The sequence below is a fragment of the Mirounga leonina genome, unplaced genomic scaffold (genome assembly GCF_011800145.1).
Source record: "Mirounga leonina isolate KUSES-001 unplaced genomic scaffold, KU_Mleo_1.0 Mir_114, whole genome shotgun sequence".
In the NCBI taxonomy this organism is placed as follows: Eukaryota; Metazoa; Chordata; class Mammalia; order Carnivora; family Phocidae; genus Mirounga; species Mirounga leonina.
In genome coordinates this window covers 20,398,601-20,421,961 of record NW_023270265.1, presented here as the reverse complement: position 1 = coordinate 20,421,961, position 23,361 = coordinate 20,398,601, and the positions used below count along the sequence as shown (strand labels likewise).

At 39.6% G+C, this 23,361-nt stretch overlaps 1 protein-coding gene across 3 annotated transcripts in view; it reads right to left on the bottom strand.

Moving 5' to 3' along the window:
- EXOC6 (exocyst complex component 6) overlaps positions 1-23,361 on the bottom strand; it is a 230,351-nt gene that overhangs the window by 192,085 nt on the left and 14,905 nt on the right. The window contains exon 1 of one of the 3 annotated variants that reach the window (XM_035025198.1): positions 21,922-22,052. The exons of 1 other annotated variant lie outside the window; for it this stretch is intronic. In XM_035025198.1, coding sequence (XP_034881089.1) covers positions 21,922-22,022 — 101 coding nt within the window. In that variant the 5' untranslated portion in view covers positions 22,023-22,052. Of the gene's footprint in view, positions 1-21,921; positions 22,053-23,361 lie in introns of those variants that run through there. One more of the 3 variants, XM_035025176.1, reaches the window with a different exon arrangement.

Genomic DNA, 23,361 nt, shown 5'->3' with positions numbered 1-23,361 from the left:
CATGACCTGACCTGAAGGCAGATGCTTAACCGACTGAGCCATCCAGGCATCCCGATATGCCTCAATCTTAATCTTCCTTCAAAATTCAGCTCAAGACATTTTCTTCAGGAAAATTTCATCAATAACCATACTGAATAATAACTTTCCCATTAACTAAAATTTTCCCCCCTTTAATTAATTTATTTGTACAACACTATCTTTCTAAAAATTTATCTTTTATTTATTTGTATAACATAAAATTTATTCTCTAATTATTTAGTGTATATTTCATCTTCTAAATTCTTTGAGAACTGAAGGTATCTTTTATTTCTATATTCAATTCACAAGGGCCAGAACAAATTGCAATCTTAATAAAAAGAATAGGGTCGCTAGAGGGCACTCTTCACCAAAAAGTATAAATCCAATATTTTTCTTTTACTACTGCATCAAACATGGTGTGAATCTCATACTCAACCAAATTAACAAAAACTATGAAATCAAAATGTTTCCTCTTTTTTGAAGCTGCTTTATCCTGATACCTATTACTTTAATATAATGGTTAAAAATAGAAAAGAATCATAAACACCATAAACATTTTCTGGCAATTCCAGGCTCATAATTTTTGGAGGTCCTAGAAAAGAAACCATCATATAAGTAGATCCTGACGTAAAAACAAGAAATTTACTAAACTGCATAATATATTAAAAATGAAAGTCAGATGTAGATGTATTTAATGTGAACTTTGGAAGAATGCATTCAAAACTATGCATTTTAAAAATAAATATTAATAAACATTAATTTTTATAATGTGTTTTTCAAAAGACAAAAAAACTTTGTCAAGTTAGCATAATTCACAAATAGTATGGAGGAAAACAAAAACATGGTTACCCTGATATAAGGCTGACGTCAATCCCCACTACTGATCCTGACACAGTCCACTGCTGTTGGTCATTTCACAGCTTTGCAGAGACAACAGTAAGTTGAGAAGACAATTTCATGTCCACTCAAAAGCAGAATGTAATTAACAAAAATAAATAAATAAAAATAAGCTTTTACCTTTGTATTAGTACTCTGCAATCCACAAAGCAATATTACATAGTACATCATTGGTCCTGGGATCAATATGTGCGATGGGCTCCATGCTCAGCAGGGAGTCTGCTTAAAGATTCTGTCTCTCCCTCTCCCTCTGTCCCTCCCCGAGCACGCTCTCTCTCTCTCTTTCTCTCATTCTCTCAAATAAATAAATAAATAAATATTTAAAAAGGCCAGAGCCAGGTATACAATCCAAGTCTTGGACCTATACGGAGTGCTAGAAAACACTGCACAAGAAAAGGCAAGAGCAGCTCACTGCACAAAAATCACCATTCTGTTGCTGAAATTATTTATCTTAAATATGTCAGTAATACAGTCAATGCTCATTTCCAGACTATCTTTGTTATTACTATGGCAATGCCTCTATTAATGAAGTCTCTGAAAATTCAGCTCCTTTACAATAAAGTTGGCAACACCCAAACATCAACAATATATACACACACTCTCACAAACCACACAAAGAACAGTTGCCTGCCTTCACATTCAGAAATGACAAAAACAGAAAACAAAATAACAAAACACGCCACTGTACACAGATTCTATTAGGCCTGGTCTACCAAACTAAAAAGAACCAGCCCTTCTAGTAAGACAGGCCTAAAAGCAAACTTGACTTACATTCTTTTTACCACAGGAATGAATAAAAGGATAGGAATGAAAGGGGAAGGTAGGGAATGATGGTGGTGTTTGGTTTTTTCATCATTTAGAATTGAAAAAGGATATGGAGAAGATAAAAGGTCAGGGATTGTTCCTGCATCAAGCAGCCCCCACCTCCTGGAGAGAATAAACTGGAGACTGGCCTTACTAAAGTTACCGGAGCCCTGTACCTGGGAGTTGCAGAGGAATAAGGGACCTACATTACTTTATTGTGAGTTAAATGCAATATCTGAGCCTTCTCTGACCAAGCACAAGTTTAAAATACAGGACCTTCCTTCCCTGAGTATAGTCCTAGTCACATTCCTTACCATTCCCAATCTTAATGTAAACCTTTCCATGTTTTTTTTTTAGTTAAAATTTAATAATGTTTTTATACTGCAGCTTTCATTATCTGATACTCTAAATTAGAAGGCAAAACATAATGATTAAGAGTACACTGAGGGTTGCTGGAGTGGGGGGTGGGGTGGGAGGGATGGGGTGACTGGGTGATAGACACTGGGGAGGGTATGTGCTCTGGTAAGCGCTGTGAATTGTGCAAGACTGTTGAATCTCAGATCTGTACCTCTGAAACAAATAATGCAATATATGTTAAGAAAAAAAAAAAAGAAGAAGAAGGTAGCAGGAGGGGAAGAATGAAGGGGGGAAATCGGAGGGGTAGACAAACCATGAGAAACGATGGACTCTGAAAAACAAACAGGGTTCTAGAGGGGAGGGGGGTGGGAGGATGGGTTAGCCTGGTGGTGGGTATTGAGGAGGGCACATTCTGCATGGAGCACTGGGTGTTATGCACAAACAATGAATCATGGAACACTACATCTAAAACTAATGATGTAATGTATGGGGATTAACATAAGAATAAAAAAATAAAAATTTAAAAATTTAAAAATTTAAAAAAAAAGAGTACAGGCTCGGAGGCCAAAGGGTCTATGTTTACATCTAGCTGCACCACTTACTATGTGCCCAAGCCCAATGATCTAATCTATCTCCACCTCAATTTCTTCATCTGCAGAATAGGTATATAATAATAGTATCTCATTTGCTTCTTGTGAAGATTAAATAGTACATTTAAGTGTTTAAAACAGGCACACAGTAAATGTTCAATAGATTTTTATTAGCTATTGTTATCTACATGATTACTTTTACTTTGGGAACAAAAATGCTAGGAAATTAATTTAGAGTTAGTATCACTGTTTATAGAATTTGACAAAAATAAGAACCGCCTAAAGGTACAACAATAAGAAAATAGTCAAATAAACAGGATGAAAATCTATACAAGGCAATTGTAACTTCATTTAACAAATACTTAATACTCAAAATTTAACTTGTTGAATGGCATAGGTTTGTTCAATAAATATTCAACAAATAAATAATATTTGTCATTTCAAATATAAGAATATACTAGAATTAATGTCAATTATGATTCTCCTTCAGGAGTAGGAAACAACTGTTTTTTTCACCTCTCTATTTTTCTATATTTTTCAAGCTTTCTATAAAACAAAAAGGATTTTGTTTTTCATTAATTCAGTTCAGAAAGTATTTATTGAGAGTCTGCTGTACCCAAGGCATTATGCTATGTAACATGATCAGAACTAATCAGATATGTGTAACAATCATAGGCCTCAGGGACAATTTCATTAGGCCTGCATTTAAGACATGCATTTAAGACATACGTATTAAAACATACATTCACACACAGCTAAATAACATTGTAGAGCATTTTTTTTTTTTTTTTAGATTTTATTTATTTATTTGAGACAGAGAGAATGAGAGAGAGAGAGAGAGAGAGCACATGAGAGAGGGGAGGGTCAGAGGGAGAAGCAGACTCCCTGCCAAGCAGGGAGCCCGATGCGGGACTCGATCCAAGGACTCCAGGATCATGACCTGAGCCAAAGGCAGTCGCTGAACCAACTGAGCCACCCAGGCGCCCCCATTGTATAGCATTTAAAAAATCCATAGTATAAGAACTCAGACACAAGAAAAAAATTATGTATACATATAAATACATATATATATATATCTCCACCTAGAATGCTGTGTTCTAAGATGCAAAGATTTCATGGAGGAAGTGGGACCTAAGACAGGAATTCAATGATAGGTAATATTTGAGTAGTTGGAGAAATAAAGAGAGGGGTAATCAATTATGGGTAAACACATGTAGAAAAGGACATGGCACTGTGAAAAAGGCAAACAATTTAACTCATATGAAGGATGTACTAAGTAGTAGGAACTCTATTATAACTCTTAGTTATATTTTAGTGAATCTTTATTTGGACAGTGGCCTGGGAGTAGCAAGATTCTCCTCTGTGATTGTGATCAAAAATGGATCCTCTCCCCAGAAGAGTTCACAAACACAGCTGTAATACACACTTTCTCTCTGAGAGACCATCTACAAAGTTGGAAAAACAATACAGTCTCTTCCACTCACAGTACATTGCCCAGAGGTGTGCAACTGATCCAGACTGGTTCGATCTAATACACTCTTTCAGGAATTTTGAATTGGAATTCTGAGACAGTCAGCTATATGTGCCAGACTGACATATGGAAGCTGTAAGTGGTCATCCTCTACCAAGTACAGAGAGAAGCAGAGAAAGCTACACTTCAAAGGAAAATGAAGACAGAGAAAGAAACACAGTCTTCTACCTCTTTAAATCAAGTCTTTCAAGAAGCATGATTGTCTTTAGAATTTTGTGAAACCCAGTAAGCTTCCACTATTTTTTTTCATATTTCCTTAAGCAAACACAATTTGGTTTGGTACCTACAACCAAAAAAAAAAAATCCCTGAGATACATATCCATGCACACACCCACACATACCTAAACATTTCTTAAAACCGTAAGGGGTTGGGGCGCCTGGGTGGCTCAGCCGTTTAGCGTCTGCCTTTGGCTCAGGTCATGATCCCAGGGTCCCGGGATCAAGCCCCGCATCGGGTTCCTTGCTCGGCAGGGAAGCCTGCTTCTCCCTCTCCTGCTCCCCCTGCTTGTGTTCCCTCTCTCGCTGTCTCTCTCTCTGTCAAAAAATAAACAAAAATCTTTAAAAAAAAAAAAAAACTGTAAGGGGTTTACAAACCCCCTCATCTGACCAGTACACCAGAGCACATCTTCCCAGCTGACTAGGTTACAGGCACACCACAATGACCATCTCTCAGTTTTTCTGTTTGTGTCATGACATAAAAAATGTGGGAAGCACTACCACAAGATAATCCATAAATAACGGTCTAAAGATATAGTTTAAGTTAATACACTCCTGAGGAAAACATGTCAACATGTCAACCCAGGGGAGAGGGAGGGGGAGGGGGTGGAGGAGGAAGTAGAAGCAGCAACAGCAACAGCAGCCGCCATCTAGCTTTTACACAATACTTTTTTTTTTTCCAAAACATCCACAACACTGTACAGCTAAGTAAAAAATTCAGGACATGCTAAGTATCTTAAAATACCGCTGCTGGGGGGTGCCTGGGTGGCTCAGTCAGTGAAACAACCCACTCTTGGTTTCAGCTCAGGTCATGATCTTGCCATGGTGGGATTGGGCCCCGCGCCGGGCTCTGCGCTCAGCACGGAGTCGGCCTCAGAGTCTCTCTCCCTCTCCCTCCCTCTCTCTAATAAATAAATAAAATCTTTAAAAAAAAAAAAAAACCTTAGGTAGCTAAACCAAGTAGGTATCCTGAATATCCAGAGCAAGTGAGTTTCTAGCAACTCCAGAAGGAAAAAAAAAATCCAATTTCTTTCAACACAGAATACTGAAAACAATTTATTTACAAAATATTCACCTTCTGTGTTATTTCCCATGAAATATTTCAGCTAGTTTGCCACATGCACTCTTAGCATGCTTTACAAAATAATGCCCAGGTGCTTCCTCTAATTCAATTGAAGACATTCTGTCAAACAATTTTTTAAATGACAGAGTTGACATACCCCAATTTTTAAAAAAAGGATACAATCATATCTTAAAGGGCCATACAACCTGTCAAAGCATCAGGCTCAAGCAAAGGCAAAAAATACAGGGTGATATTCCCTGTATTTTTTATGTTGAATTTAACTTGCTTTGTTTTCCTCTATATGCAATTCCTGTGACTTGTTCTCACTAACAGTATCATGTTCCCATGCATAGGAAAGAGCCTAGTAGAGTTCGTTGGTTTGCATTACTTCCTACAACTAGGGTTGACATTCTATAAACTGACATTAACACTTACTGCTAATTCTGGGTAACAACAAAGTACAATGATAATCACTAATGGACATCCTCTATAGTGAAACCTGAATTGATAATCGGCTAAAAGAGATTTGCAATAGACTTCCTCCTTCCTGTTTTTACACTCCTGACCAGAGATGTCTCTTCCTGTTGACTTCTGTGCTACTTGGTAAAATGCAAAAGATGGGAAATTGAAACACCCAAAACATACAAAATTGTATTTGTCCTCTAGAATAACAAATTGAATTGTTAAATAAATTTTAATTAAAAATGCTTAAAGCAGATTAAAGAATGAAGATGTAGACTGCTTCCTTAGACTTTGGAAAATCAAACAAAAAATGTTAAACTCTCTAGAGCAGATCTAATGTGCAGTTTGCCTAATAGCTTAAGAGATGATCTATATACTAGAGGATATTATGCTAATGAAATAAGTCCGAGAAAAATAAATACCACATGATTTCAATTATATGTGGAATCTAAAAAACAAATAAATAAACAAAAAGCAGGGTCAGATCTATACTTACACAGAACAAACTGATGAATGCCAGAAGGGAAGGGGGGGAAGGAGAGGGGCAAAATGGGTGAAGTAGAGTGGGAAATACAGGCTTCCAGTTATGAAATGAATGAGTCTCATGAATGAAAGGTACAACATAGGGAATACAGTGAATCCAGTCAATGGTACTGTAATAGTGTTGTACGGTGACAGATGGTAGCTGTAAGCATTAGCATAAAGTATAGAAATGTTGAATTGAGATGTTGTACACATTAAACTAATGAATGATTATGTGTCAACTATACTCAAAAGAATGATAATAAATTAAAATTTTAAAAATTTTTAAAAAGGTAGAGTCATCAGGAAACCCCTGAAAAAGATGAGCCATGAGGTTAAGGTAGCCCTACCAAATATAACAATAAAGCCTCTATAATTAAAAGCATGGTATAGCACATGAATAGACATACAGACAATGAACAGAATAAAGAAACAAAAAACCCACCACATATGAAAATTCAATAAATGATAATGGTAGCATCTCAAATCAATGTGAAAAAAATATGCTTTTTAAATAAGAGGTGTTGGGGCACCTGGGTGGCTCAGTCAGTTAAGCGGCTGCCTTCGGCTCAGGTCATGATCTCAGGGCTCTGCGCTCAGTGTGGAATCTGCTTGCCCCTCTCCCTCTGCTCCTCCCCAACCCCACTTTCTCTCTCTCAATAAATAAATAAAACCTTAAAAAAAAAGTATAAAAGGGACATCAGTGTCTGCAGAGAGTTGTATTGTATGTGCTCATAAGCTTTGCTAGTCTGATAAAATGCCTGTTGTATACAACAAACTGTTCCACCTCAGTGTTTCAATGTGAGATTTCAATTAAATATAGTTACTTTGGTTAAAAGATTAAATCATTACCAGAGATTGAAATTACACTAAGACCAATAGTGACAGAGAAATACAACTATGTATAGGCTTTCATTTTTCAAGGAAAAGTGATTTTGTCCTACAGCAGTACTCCTCCCATTTCTTGGTCTCTTTACACTCTCAAAACTTACTAAGAACTCCAAAAAGGTTTTATTTACGTGGATCATAACTATCAATATTTACATTAGAAATAAAAACAGAATTTTTTAAAAATCTGATTCATTTGAAAAGAACAATGATGAACGCATTGTACGTTAACATAAATAAACTCTTAGAGTTATTTGAAAAAAAAAAATTTTTTTTTAAGTTAGCTCTATGCCCAACATGGGGCTTGACCTTACGACCCCGAGATCAAGAGTTGCATATTTCACCCACTAAGCCAGCCAGCATCCCTGAAAATGATTTTGACCTGACAGATCCCCAAAAAAGAATCAGTGCTCTATAGTAAACTGTTTCAGAACATGAAAAGATCATACCGAACAACAAAACACGGAAAATGAATATTTGCCTTAGTTTACAACATCTGAGTCTGATAATAAGCTATAAAATATGTTTAAAATTTAGCAACATTTGCTCAGTTTTGTTGGGCTTGCTTCCTTGCTTTACTGGTTAATGACTTGTCTATAATATGAAACATTATTCTTTACCTTCTGTGTAATCTGCCTAAGTAGCAGAAGTGGGTCCATTTTGCCAGAATAATTTTCTGTGCTTCATGTGGGCTTTATTATATTCTTGATTATTTAATAAACAAACAAAAATGTTTCCTCTCACTTATGAAAGAACTTAAGGTTCTTTACAATCAAGTTATCTATGTTCATTTTTTAAATACTTCACTTTCACTTTAATTAAATCGGTACCCAAGTATTGCTTCTCAGGTAACATCTGATAACTGCTTTGACTGGTCTTCTAAAATTTGAGGCCTAAATAGAGAAAAAATAAATAAAACTTTCAAGATATCTTTTACACCTAAAACTGTCTTTGAGGTTTCCCAGAGCAACTCCGCAAAAGCATAGTTAGTTTTTAACTCTTTCAATTTATAAAAAGAGAAACGCTAGAAATAATTAGGTTTGTTTGTTGTGCTACTGTAGTAAAACTTGCACTGGAAGAGTTGTCAAATTAGAAGAGATGTTCAGCCTTCCTATGTTAAATCTGTATAGGTAAAAAGTGTCATAATACAAACATTTCTGAAATTGTACTCTTTATGGGAAGTCCCTAAAGATTTGTCAATTTGTTGGGATGCTGGGTGGCTCAGTCAGTTAAGCATCTGCCTTCGGCTCAGGTCATGATTCCAGGGTCCTGGGATTGAGTCCTGTATCTGGCTCCTTGCTCAGCAGGGAGCCTACTTCTCCCTCTACCCGCCGCTCCCCTGCTTGTGCATGTGCACGCACGTGCACGTCCTCTCACTTTCTCTGACAAATAAATAAAATCTTTAAAAAAAAATGATTTGTCAGTTTGCTAGCTGTAATTATGTTTCCACTAGCCAAAATGTTGAAAGTAGTAATGCACTGTACCTGACAGAAAATTTTACCATTCTGATATTAGTTACAGTAATAAATTAAACATAACCATTAAGCCTCTATCATGAGATAGTTTTTTTTACTCTGATGCTTGCCTAAAAAGCTCTGCTAAAAGCTGTAAGTCAGAGTTTGTGTCTTCAATAATGCAGGACAGTATCAGAGCCTCATGGCACCTCAAACTATTGACTTTCATAAAACAGACTTTTTTTTTTTTAAAGATTCCATTTATTTATTTGACAGAGAGAGAGAGAGTGAGAGAGGGAACACAAGCAGGGGGAGTGGGAGATGGAGAAGCAGGCTTCCCGCCAAGCAGGAGCCCGATGTGGGGCTCGATCCCAGGACCCTGGGATCATGACCTGAGCTGAAGGCAGATGCTTAACGACTTGAACTACTCAGGCACCCCCAGGAGAGAGAATTTTTTTTTTAAAGATTTTATTTATTTATTTGACAGAGAAAGACACAGGAAGAGCGGGAACACAAGCAGGGGGAGTGGAAGAGGGAGAAGCAGGTTTCCCACACAGCAGGGAGCCCGATGCGGGGCTCGATCCCAGGACCCTGGGATCATGACCTGAGCCAAAGGCAGATGCTTAATGACTGAGCCACCCAGGCGCCCCATAAAAGAGACTTTTTAAAAAGTTAAATATAGAATAACCATATGACCCAGAAATTCCATTCTTAGATATATACCAAAAAAATACTGAAACCAGTATTCAAACAAAAACTTCGACATGAATGTTCACAGCATATTCATATCCCAGAGGCAGAAATAACCCAAATGTTCAACTGATGAATGGGAAAAAAAATGTGGAATATCTATACCATGGAATATTATTCAGCCTTAAAAAAGAAGTAAGTATTGATACATGCTACAACACTGATGAATCCCAAAAACATTATGCTACAAAAACATTATGCTAAAGTGAAAGAAGCCAGACACAAAAAGTCACATACTGTACGCTTCCATTTAAATGAAATATCCAGAGTAAGTCCATCCACATAGACAAAAAACAAAATACTGGTTGCCAGGGACTAGAAGAGGAGTAATGGGGAATGACTGCTTAATCAGTATAGGGTCTCCTTTTGCAATAACAAATGTTTTGGAATTAGATACAGGTGACGGTTATACAACTTTGTGAATGTACTAAATGTCACTGAATTATACCTTTAAAAATGACTTATTTTGTTTTGTGAATTTTACCACTATTAAAAGCAACAAGAAGCTTCCAGAACTCATGAAGTTGCTTCCTAGTGAAACAACCATAATTAGTAAAAATTATTTAAAACAAACCAGAAAAAAAAAATCTGAAATCTCTGGAAGTTGTCCTAAGAGCATACAGCAAACGAAGAAACATTTATTCAAGAAAATCTACTAAATATTTGATAAGAACAGTAAGAGTTTGTGGCCCTTAAACCATGACCTACATCCTTCCTCCCTAACCCACAGCTCAGCATGACAAAAGCTGGGCGGGTGTGGCTAAGAAGGTAGGGCTTCCTCTCTCCTGAGGTTTCAGTCAAGGGTCAAAAAATGGACAAGCATCCAGCATCTCCCATCCTCCTTCCCACCAGCTTTGTGTTCCAGGTGAATATGGCCAAGAGGCTAGAGGCCCAGTCCCTCTTCCTCCACTCAGCCCCATGAAAGTGTCATAGAACAGAGGCTCCACCAGAGATGAAGCGGCCAGGAATACTAGGATCCTGACTGCCTCACCTCAACTCACTCACAGGACAGAGACTCTACACTACAAGTGGCAAGCTGAGCAGAACAGAATTTACTACACTACCAGAGTCCTGCTCTTAAAACAAAGATGTCTAGGGGCGCCTGGGTGGCTCAGTCGTGTTTAGTGTCTGCCTTAAGCTCAGGTCATGATCCCAGGGTCCTGGGATCGAGCCCTGCATCGAGCTCCCTGCTTCTCCCTCTCCTCCCCACTTATGCTCTCTCTCTCTCAAATAAATAAATAAATAAATAAATAAACAAAAAAAAAAACAAAAAAACAAGGATGTCTAAGAAGCAAGCCACTGTTCCTACCCCCAACTTTGGAGAAATGGCTCATGGATTACCCACAGAGAGATGCAGGAGATAAGTACAGAGAGCTGCAAAGCTCTCCCCAAAGAAAGTGACTTTATTTAGAACCAAGTGTGGGGAAGTTCAAACACAAGGGCACTCTTGAAAACAATGTAGATTTTGGTAGTATACATTTGAGAGGAGGCTGGTAGCTCAGGAGGGCAACAAACTAAATCACAGGTCACCAAGTTTACCAAAGAGAACCGTGGAAAGAAGAGGGGAAGAGCCCTCGGGCCATCAGAACATACCTCAGAGACTGGCCTGAAAAACTACCTCTGCACTCAAACACATATTTGTACACCACGTTCACTGCAGCACTGTTCACAATAACCAAAAGATGGAAGCAATATTAGGGTGCACTAATTAATGATAAACAAAAAATAATGTATACATGCAATGGAGTATTAGCCAGCCTTAAAAAGGAAGGAAATTCTGACACCTGCTACGCCATGGATGAATCCTGAGGGCATTATGCTAAGTGAAATAAGCCAGCCACAAAAAAGACAAATACTATATGATTCCACATATATGAGGTACCTAGAGTATGCAAATTCACAGAGACAGAAAGTAGAAGAGTAGTTGCCAGGGACTGGTGGGAAAAGGGAATGGGAAGTTAGTGTTTAATTAACACAGTTTCAGTTGTGGAAAATGAAAACATTCTGAAGACAGATGGTAGTGATGGCTGCAGAACAATTATGAGTGTACTTAATGACACAGAACCGTACATTTAAAAGTTGTTAAAATGGCAAATTTTATACTATGTAAATTTTATCATAATTTTGAAAAACAAGATACAAAAATCAAGATTAGGAAAATTAGGGGATTTCATCCACTAAAAAAATCATTAAGCCAGGAATAAATGTGAAATAAAGAGATAAATGAAAAAGTTACATCATTTATTCCTTCAACATCTATTGAGCACAATCTGCTTGGATGTGTTCTAGCTGCTGGAATGTGCAGTAAATCCTTGTTACCTGGTGGTGCATTCATCTCTGAGCTGCTAAGGACTCACAGCTGCACCCTCCTCTGGAGACCTGCAAGTGGGAGGCACTCCATCCAGTGATGCCTAGAAAGTCATGCCACCCAACACACAGACACTCTGGGGGCAACCTGCAGCCAGTGATAGATTTTTGGAGATGAAGTAAAAGTGCAGCCCCGATGACTCAAAGTGGAACAACTCTAATGTCACTCAAGCTCCAGAGCTCCCCCTGGAATCAGGCTGAGGCTGAATCAATATCAAGAGTTGCTACAATATATTATCTAAACTTTCTAGTTTTCAACAACAGCAACAATAACAAATTATGAGATAAACAAAGAAACAGAAGACTGTGACTCATACAAAAAAAAAAAGAAACAGGCCCTGTGAGATGGCCCAGATGTTGGATTTTACAAAGGCTTCAAAGTACTACATTCATAATACTAAAGAGAACTATGCTTAAAGAAATGAAGGAAGAGGGATGCCTGGGTGGCTCAGTCATTAAGCATCTGCCTTTAGCTCAGGTCATGATCCGAGGGGCCTGGGCATCCCACATCAACTCCTTGCTCAGCGGGGAGCCTGCTTCTCCCTCTGCCTGCCATGCCCCCTGCTTGTGCTCACGTGCGCTCTCTCTCTGACAAATAAATAAATAAAATCTTAATGAAGGAATGATGATGTCTAATAAAACAAAATATTGATAAAGAAATAGAAATTATTTTTTAATGGAAATTCTGGAGTTGAAAAGTCAATATCATGGGGCGCCTGGGTGGCTCAGTTGGTTAAGTGACTGCCTTCGGCTCAGGTCATGATCCTGGAGTCCTAGGATCGAGTCCCACATCGGGCTCCCTGCTCAGCAGGGGGTCTGCTTCTCCCTCTGACCCTCTTCCCTCTCTTGCTATCTGTCTCTCATTCTCTCTCTCTCTCAAATAAATAAATAAAATCTTTAAAAAAAAAAAAGAAAAGTCAATAACAGAAATGAAAAAGGCATTAGAGGATCTCAACATTAGATGTGAACTGGCAAAAGAAAGACTACTTGAAGACAGACTAATAGAGATTATACAATCCAAAGAACCAAGAGGAAAAAGAATGAAGAAAATGAACAACACCTCAGAAAAATGTGAACACCATTAAACATATCAACATACACATGATGGGGGCACCAGTAATATTTTATGATGGTAAAAATGTCAGAAAAAATATTTGAAGAATATTTGAAGAAATAATGATTAAAATTCCCACTCTGATGAAAAACATTAATCTGGACATCTAATATAACCAACAAACTTCAAGAAGGATAAACACAAACAGATCCATACCCAGACCCATCGTAGTAGAAGTAATGAAAGACAAGCAGAACATCTTGAAAGTAGCAAGAGAAAAACCACTTATCACATACAATGTATACCAATAAAGTTAACAGAAACAATAAGGCCAAAAAAACAGTGGGATGACATGTTCAAAGTGCCAAAAGAAAAAAATTGTCAACCAAGAGTCTAATATCTAACAAAACTATCTTTTAAAAGATAGTTTTTAAAAGTGAAGGTGATGGGGCACCCAGGTGGCTCAGTCAGTTAAGTGTCTGCTCAGGTCATGATACCAGGGTCCTGGGATTGAGCCCCGCGTCGGGCTCCCTGCCCAGTGGGGACTCTACTTCTCCTTCTCCCTCTGCCTCTCTCCCCAGCTTATGCTCTCTCTCTTTCTCTCTCTCAAATAAATAAATAAAATCTTTAAAAAAAAATTCAAAAGTGAAGGTGAAACAAAGACATTCTCAAATAAACAAAAACTGAGAAAATCAATTAGCAGCAGACCAGCCTTACAAGAAAAACTAATGGAGAGGTGCCTGGGTGGCTCAGTCGGTTAAGTGTCTGCCTTCAGCTCAGGTCATGATCTCCGGGTCCTAGGATGGAGCCCCGCATTGTCCGGCTCCCTGCTCAGCGGGAGTCTGCTTCTCACTCTCCCTCTGCCCCTCCCTGCCACTTGTTCTCGCTTTCTCTCTCTCTCTCTAATAAATATTTAAAAGAAAAAAAGAGAAGAAAAACTAATGGAAGTTCTTTACAATCAAAAGAGTGAGCCCAGATGGCAATATAAACACACACACACACACACACAAAAGAATACTAGTAAAGAAAACTATGTAATCATAAAAGACAGTATAAACAGTATCTCTTAACTGACTTAAAAAGCAATTTCATAAAACAACATGTACATAATTCTATTTGTGGCCTAACATATAGAAATACAATATATTTGACAATAAGAGAACAAAGGAGGTGTAGAAGCAAAGCTGTACTAGGGTAAGAAAGTGACACTAGATGACAACCTAAAACCCAGCAAAAAATAAAGACAATCAGAAATGATAATTGAGTTAATATAACAAACTCTATATACTTGTCAGCTTCTTCAAAAAAAACAAAAAGTTATATAAAGTAACAATTATAACAATGTACTGTTGGGTTTGTAACATAGACAGATATAAGACCTATAACAATAACCGCACAAAAAGGGAAAGTGGGGCGCCTGGATGGCTCAGTCACTTAAGCGTCCAACTCTTGATTTCAGCTCAGGTCATATCTCAGGGTCGTGAGATCCAGCCCTGTGTCTGAGCCTGCTTAAGATTCTCTCTCTCCCAAAAAAAAAAAAAAAAATTCTCTCTCTCCCTTTCCTTCTGCTCCTCTCACTGCCCCACTTGTACACGCTCTCTCTCTTAAAAAAAAAAAAAAAAGGGTAAGAGAAAATAGAGATATATAGAAGTAACATTTCTGTATTTCACTGGACTTAAGTTAGAATAAATCTGAAGTCAATTCTGAGAACCATCACTAAGAAATAACTTTTTAAAAGATACTGAAAAAAAAATCACACTGGAAAATACTCAATAAAAGAATAGTAAAAAGGGAACAGAGGAACAGAGAAGCAAAAAAGAAATATGTCATACAGAAAACAAAAAGTAAAACGGCAGTAAAATAAATCCAACTATATAAATAACAACATTAAATCCATAAAGAGATTAAACAATTAAAAAAAAAAAGCAGACTGTTGGGGCACCTGGGTGGCTCAGTCGGTAAGCATCTGACTCTTGGTTTTGGCTCAGGTTGTGATCTCATGGGTTGTGAGACTGAGCCCCACATCAGGCTCCATGCTCAGCAGAGAGTCTGCTTGAAGGTTCTCTCCCTCTGCCCTTCCCCCCACTTGTGCTAGCTCATTTGCTCTCTCTCTAAAATAAATAAATCTTTAAAAAAAGGGGCGGGGGGGGGCTGGTGTGCCTGGGTGGCTCAGTCAGTTAAGCGTCTGCCTTCAGCTCACATCATGATCTCCGGGTCCTGGGATCAGGCCCCATGTCGGACTCCCTGCTCAGTGGGGAGTCTGCATCTCCCTCTGCCCCTCCGCCTCCCACTTGTGATTTCTCTCTCAAATAAATAAATAAAATCTTAAAAAAAAAAAAAGGCAGACTGTCAAACTGGATGACAAACAAGATCCAACAACATGCTATCTGTAGGAGGCAATCTTTAGATTCAAATATAAAAATAGGCTGAAAGTAAAAGGACAGAAAAAGACATGTCATGCAAAAAGCAACCATAAAAATGCTAGAGTGGCTATACTAATATCAGACAAAATAGACTTTAAAACAAATCTACAGATAAAGAAGAATATTTTATGACAATAAAATGTCTATCAACCAGGAATATATAACAAGTATACACATAATAGAGAGCATACTGACAACAGAGTCCAAAATAACATGAAACAAAAACTATCCATTATATTTAATAATAGAACTAAGCAGAACATCAAAAAGGAAGACTTGCACAACTTTAAGGTAAAGAGACCTCACAGACATCTATAGAATTATTCCACCCAACAGAGAGATACACATTCTTCTCAAGTACACATGGAACATTCTCCAGGAGAGACCATAGTTAAGCCACAAAACAAGCCTCAATAAAGTTAAAAGAACTGAAATTATATGAATTATGATCTCTGACCACAATGTAATGAAATTAGAAATTAATAACAGAAGGACACTTAAAAAATTCACAAATATGTGGAAATTAACACATTTCTAAATAACCAATGAGTCAAAGAAGAAATCATAAAAGAAAATTTTTTTTTTCAGAGATTTTATTTATTTACTTGAGAGAGAGAGCATGAGCAGGGGAGAGGGGCAAAGGGAGAGGAAGATGGAGAGGGAGAAGCAGATTCCCTGCTGAGCAGGGAGCCAGACATGGGGCTCAATCCCAGGACTCCGGGACCATGACCTGAGCCACCCAGGCATCCCATAAAAGAAATTTTAAAAATACTTTAGGGGGTGCCTGGGTGGCTCAGCTGGTTAAGCGTCTGCCTTCGGCTCAAGTCATGATCCCAGGGTCCTGGGATTGAGCCCCGCATCTGGCTCCTTGCTTGGCAGGGAGTCTGCTTCTTCCTCTCCCTCTACTGTTCCACCTGCTTCTGCTCTCTCGCTCTCTCTGTCAAATAAATAAACAAAATCTATAAAAAAAAAAACATAACAAAACAAAACAAAAACCATCCCATCAAAGAAATGCTAGATGGCTTCACTGATGGATGCTACCAAATATTTAAAGAATTAACACTAATCCTTCACAAACTCTTCCAAAAAGTGTTAAGAGGAGGGACACTCCCTAACTTATTCTATGAGACCAGCATTACTCTAATACCAAAGCCAGATAAAGACATCAAAAAGAAAACTACACACTTATATTTCTTATGAATATAGATGTAAAAATACTCAACAAAATACTAACAAACCAAATCTAACAATGTAGTAAAATGATTATACACCATGACCAAACTGATTTATCCGAGGAATGCAAGAGTCAACATTTAAAAAAAAAAAATGTACCATGTCACATGACTAAAACAAAGAGGGGAAAAACCCACATGGTCATCTCAATTCAGGGAACACTAACCAACTCATTATATGAGGTACTATTATTCTCATACCAAAACCAAACAAAGACATCACCAGAAAATAACAGACCAGTATCTCTTGTGAATACACATGCAAAAATCCTAAACAAAGTACTAGCAAACAGAATCCAGCAACATATAAAAAGGATTATACACTATGACCAAGTGGGATTTATCCCACAAATGTAAGGTTGGTTTATACCTCAAAATTAATTCATGTAATATACCACATAAATACAATAAGGATTTAAAAACCACATGATCATTTCAATAGATGCAGAACAAGCATGTGAAATACTGAACACTCTTTCATAATAAAAACATTGAACTAGGAATAGAAGGGAACTTCTTCAACCTGATAAATGACGCTATGGAATTCCCCTAGCAGCGCAGGAGAGTGCCAGTGTCCCACCTCACCAATACATGGTATGGTCAGTCTTTTTAATTTTAGACATTCCAATAGCATGATTCAATGCTGAAGTTTTAGTTTACATTTCTCTAATGACTAATGTCCTTACCCATCTTTTCATGTGATTATTTGCCCTGTGTGTACCTTCTTTTGTGAAGTATCTATTTAAATCACTTACCCATTTTTTAATTGGATTGTTTGCTTTCTTATCTGGTCTTAAAGATTTCTTTTATACAATTTGGACACAACTTTTTTTTTTTTTAAAGATTTTATTTTATTTATTTGAGAGAGAGAGAATGAGAGACAGAGAGCATGAGAGGGAGGAGGGTCAGAGGGAGAAGCAGACTCCCTGCCAAGCAGGGAGCCCAATGTGGGACTCAATCCTGGGACTCCAGGATCATGACCTGAGCCGAAAGCGGTCGCTTAACCAACTGAGCCACCCAGGAGCCCTGGACACAACATTTTTTAATGAGATACGTGATTTTCAGACATTTTCTGTCCATGACTTCTCATTCCCTTAATAGTATCTTTGAATACCACGTGTTCTCAATGTTGAGCTCCAACTTATCATTTTTTTCTTTTATGTATTATGCTTTTGGAATAGTATATAAGAAATCTTTGCCTAACCAAAGTCACAAAGATTTTTTCCAATGGTTTCTAAGAGTTTATAGTTTTGCATTTTATATTTAGGTTTATGATCCACTTTGGGTTACTATTTAAATATGGTGCATAGATCAAAGTTCATTATTTTGCATACGGATATCCGACTGTTTCACCATTATTTAAAAAGTTTATCCTTTTCTAATGAACTGCCTTTGTACCTCTGTCAAAAATTAATTGACCATATGTGTGAATCTATTTACAGACTCTCTTATTCAGTTTCACTGATCTATTTGTTTATCTTGATGCTAATACCGCATTGGCTTGGTTACTATAGCTTTATAAATAAACCTTAAAATAGGTAGTGTAAGTCCTCCAGCTCTGTTCATCTTTTCCCAAGTCAGTTTGAGTCTTCTAGGTCCTATACATTTCCATATGAACTTTTGAATCAGCTTGTCAATTTCTACAAAAAACCTTCTGCTGGGATTCTGACTGAGACTGTCCAAATCTAAAGACCAATTTGGAGAAATTATCTTCTGTGATAGTTTGTATCTTTCAAGGAATTTGTCCATTTCTTCTAAGTTGTCAAATGTATTGGCATGAAATTATTTGTAATATTCTTTTAATATCAACAGAATCTGCAGTGATGTTACCTCTCTCATTCTGATACAGTATCAAGAATTGGTAATTCCTGGGGTGCCTGGGTGGCTCAGTCGCTAAGCGTCTGCCTTCAGCTCAGGTCATGATCCCAGGGTCCTGGGATCGAGCCCCACATCGGGGTCCCTGCTCAGCAGGGAATCTGCTTCTCCCTCTCCCACTCCCCCTGTTTGTGTTCCCTCTCTCGCTGTCTGTCAAATAAAGAAGTAAAAATCTTAAAGAAAAAAAAAGGAATTAGTAATTCCTGATAATTGGCATCTTCTCCCTTTCTTTCTCTTAGAGGTTTATCAATTTTACAGATCTCAAAGAACCAGGTTTTCATTCCACTGACTTTCTGTTTTTCTATTTTCTATTTCATTGATTTCCACTCCAACCTTTATCATCTCCTTTATCTATCAGCTCCTTTCTTTGGCTCTGTTGGGTTTCATTTGCTCTTCTTTTCCTAGTTTCTTAAATTAGAAGCTGAGGTCACTGATTTGAAACCATTCTTTCCCAGTAAAGATGTTTAGTGCTATAAATCTCTAATTATTACTTTAGCTGTATCCCACAAATTCTAATGTGTTTTCATTTTATTCAGTTCAAAAACACTTTCTAACTTCTCTTTTGGTTTCTTCTTTCACCCATGGATTATTTAGATGTGTGTTATTCAGGGCCCAACTATTTGGGTATTCTCCAGTTTTCTATTACTGACTCCTAATCTAATTCCACTGTGATCGAAGAACCATACTATATGCCAGCCCCTGTGAAAAATGCGTAACATGCTTCTCACTTAATCATCAGGAATAAAAGTAAATCAGGGAAAGATGAGGCTGAAAAAGTCTCCCACTGAGAAAAAAAATAAGAACAACATCGTAAGCCAACAGGCCAGGTAAAAGATAACTGGGAAGTAACAAAAATTAATCATAATACTAAAATATTTACAGATGAATTGATGTCTGGGATTTGCTTCAAAATAATGCAGGGTGAGGGAGAGTGGATAGGGGAGCAGATCGAATGGCACTGGCTGGGGGTTGAACTGAAGCAAGATTATGGCTTCATAATGGTTCATTGCATTATTCTACTTTTTATTTTCCAATAAAAGGGTTTTTAAAATTTTAATATTAGCACTTAGTGAAACCTAGGTAAAAAACAGTAATAGCTTAAACACTATTCAAGAGAAAGGCCTGCTAGTAGTGCCTTCTATGTGTGTGTAGACAGTCTGCTTGTAAATGAGATGACAAGTGTATATATAGGATAAGTATGAGTCACTGGAGTTGGCCAAAGAAAACAGCGTGGGTTTCAACAAAGTGAGGAGGTGACACAATTGCCCAGCAAAAGAGAACAGAATAACACTGTGAATACATATATTCTATTTGTGTCACAAAAGTCTCTCAATATATTTCAAAACTTCCTTCTAAGTTAATTTCATCTCTTTTCAAAGATAGTGCCTAGCATTTTTCCCCAAGAGGAAGTATCTCCCTAATAACCCATACTATTTTCAAAAATTGGCTGTTCTGATAACTATACCACATACCCTGCAGTCAGGAAAACAAAGCTTCCTTTTAATCTATGATTTCTACTTTCATTACCAAATGACCAGAGTTTTATGAAAAGAAATTATTATGTTGGAAAATTAAGGAAATGTACTAATTACTCTTACCATATCACAGCAAGAACTTCATGTGACAAAAAAACTTATCAGGTGCCTACCACATGCTTGGTGTTAGGGATACAGCAGTGAACAGATAGGCAAGGCCTCTAATGTCCTGGGCATCTAAATACCCACCCCCTACCCAAGTACAGGAGTAAGAAAATTGAGGTTCAGAGAACTTAAATGATTTTTTCCGTGACTGCACACTTCAGCGGTAGGACTTGGGCAAAACATTCCGGACTCTCAGGGCAAGGTGGATTTACATTATAATTTGAAATAGTTTCACTTCATACTGCATCCACAGGTCCACAAAAATACAGCACTTCATTTCTAGGAAGTGTATCCTGAAGAAAATAATAATGTTAAAGCACAATCACTCCTAACTTCCATAGGTGAATAAAAAATTCAATATCCGGGCGCCTGGGTGGCTCAGGTCGTGATCCCAGGGTCCTGGGATCGAGCCCCACATCGGGCTCCCTGCTCCACGGGAAGCCTGCTTCCTCTCCCACTCCCCCTGCTTGTGTTCCCTCTCTCGCTGTGTCTCTTTCTTTCAAATAAATAAATAAAATCTTTTAAAAAAAAATTCAATATCATTGTTACGAAAGCTGAAACTTTACATTTAAAAGGCACTTTTTTTAAGTTTATTTATTTGTAAATAATCTCTGCACCCAGCGGAGGACTCGAACTCATGACACCGAGAGGGAGAGTCGCATGCTCTTCCCACTGAGCCAGCCAGGCGCCCCTAAAAGGCACTTATTCTTTTTTTTTTTTTTAGTTTTTTTTTTAGTTTTTTTATTTATTCATTTGAGAGAGAGACAGAGACAGACAGAGCACAGCAGGGGGAGAGGCAGGGGAAAGGGAGAAGCAGACTCCCCGCTGAGCCGAGAGCCCGATGTGGAGCTCGATTCCAGAACCTGGATATCTCGACCTGAGCCAAAGGCAGACAGACGTACAACCATCTGAACCACCCAGGCGCCCCAAAGGCACGTATTCTTGATGAGAATGCCTAACCTCATCTAATGGATCACAACAGTGCCCAGCTAATATTCTATTATTAGACCAGCAGGTATTCAGTCTGGAATATTCATTACCTAGTACTATTTTTAAAGGGTGGAGATCCTTTTTAAAATAAACGGGAAAGTTAATGCAAAATTAATGAAACGTTCGTAAATAAGTAAAAGCTTCCCGGACTCCAGAAGGCGCGCCGGGGGAGCGCTAGGTCACATTAGCGCGCCCCTGAGCATCAGCTCCTCCCCGCTAGCCTACGCTCCCTTCTCGCCCACTCCGGCCGCGCGGGGGGATAATGGTGCCGCCGACTCCCGCTCAATTTCAATTCTCCCACGCCCGTCGCAGCCCTGCGCGCCAGGGTTTCCACCTGCGGGCGCCTCCTAATCTCAGTCACGCCGGCTGCTGGCAGTTAACCTTCGCCCCAGCACAGCCGCCCTCAGCCCCGCCGGGAGCGCGGGAGGCCCAAGGCGCAGCCGCCCTCAGCCCCGCCGGGAGCGCGGGAGGCCCAAGGCGCGTCCCCAAGTCCTACCGCTGTGACCCCGGGGTCAGCGGAGCGGCGGCGGCGGCCACACCCACAGGCTGCGCGGTGACAGCTCCCGGGGCTGAGGCGGGCCGTGCCTACAGGTGCAGCCGCCCGTTCCGCCCCTCCCCGCCCGGGCCCGGCCCAGGTCTCGGCCCGCCGCCCCGGAGCGCCCCCGCCCGCCTCCGCGCGCACCACCTGTCGGTACGCCCGGCGCGCGGCCGGTGGCGGACGCCCCGCCCGGCTCCTGATGAGCAGCCAGCGGCGGCAGCGCGAGGCCCCCGGGGGATGAAAGCTTTACCGGAGAGTGGGGCCCACGCAGGCGGTGTCGGTGCTCTCAATCTCCTGCAATATCCGTTCATGCTCCGGGACCGTGCCCAGACCATCGCCATTCTCCGCCATCTTGGCTGGAAGCTGAGGAGCCAGTGAGGCGCGGCGCCGCGCGGACAGCGGGGGCGAGCACCCTGAGGCGCGCGCGCAAGGGGGCGGGGCGGGGGGCGGGGCGAGCGCGGAGACAGCGCGGGGGCGCGCGGAGGGTGCGGGAGGCAGCATGCGGGCACGCGACCGGACCCAGGTCTCAGCTCCAGCACCTGTCAGAGCGCAGGGTGCTGCCGGCCCGAGGCGAGGAGTGAAGACGCATCGCCTTCCGCTCTCCCCCTCTACTTGCCCCTAATTGCTATCTAGTGACTGGCCTAGTGACTGGCCTGGCTTTACCGTGTATCCTTCTTGTATTCTGTGTGCCAGATTCTCTGCTAACGCGCTCAAGATACCTTACTAATGAGGCAGGTCGACAATGAAATAATCACCTTCGATCTGTAGTAAAAGCTACAGGAACATTTAACAAGGAGGCCTAATGTACACTGGGAGGTAGAGAGTCAGAGAAAAGAAAATGTCCACTCCAGAAAATCAAAATTGTGTGTGGGAGTAAGATTTATTTTAGGAATGTACCAAGAAGATCCCAGCTGACGACCATGACTACGGCTCGGGTGCATTCATGTCTCTGCCTGCAGGAAGTTCACAGTGGCCAGTCACCTTGGAAATAAGTCATAAGCACGAGGAAAATTAAATGACGAAAAACTATGACACTTAATGGCAAAGATACGTGAGAGGTCCAGAGCAAGGTGTGATTTCATGCCTTAGTTCTCGAAATCCTTGAACCCAAGTGCCTTCCAGGGGCTGTAGCTGGGATGAGGAGGGGTGGAAGCTCTTGAGAGGAGCAGGCATCAGACAGATGGGAAAGAGGAGGGGTGGCTTCGGAAAAGTACAAGTGTAGGAGAGTCCTGTTTAATGACTTGTTGTGAGACATTGAGTAAACCAGTTTGTCATGAAGCAGTGACTGAGGAAGATAATCAGGGAGTGCAAACCTAAACCTGAGGGACAACTATTTTTCGGTCCCCATTAACCCAAGGTTTTGAACTCCCCTTTGAGTGAACCAAGCTCTTTGCTATCCAGCTGTGTAACTCACCCCCTTCAGTGAGCTTTTACTAGAAGCTTATCTCCATCCTCCTCCTCACAAAAATTCCTGGGAGGTGGTATTGCATGAGCTCTGGAGACAGGTATCGTCAATTTAATTCCCTGCTCCTTCACTTCAGAGCTGAGTGACACTGAGCAAGAACCTAGGATCTATTTCAGTTTCCCCATCTGTAAATGACCAAAATTGTAATGTCTAAACCTCATATCCCTATCTCATATTATATTAGTTTTCTATTGTGGCTGTAACAAATTACCACAAACTTAGTAC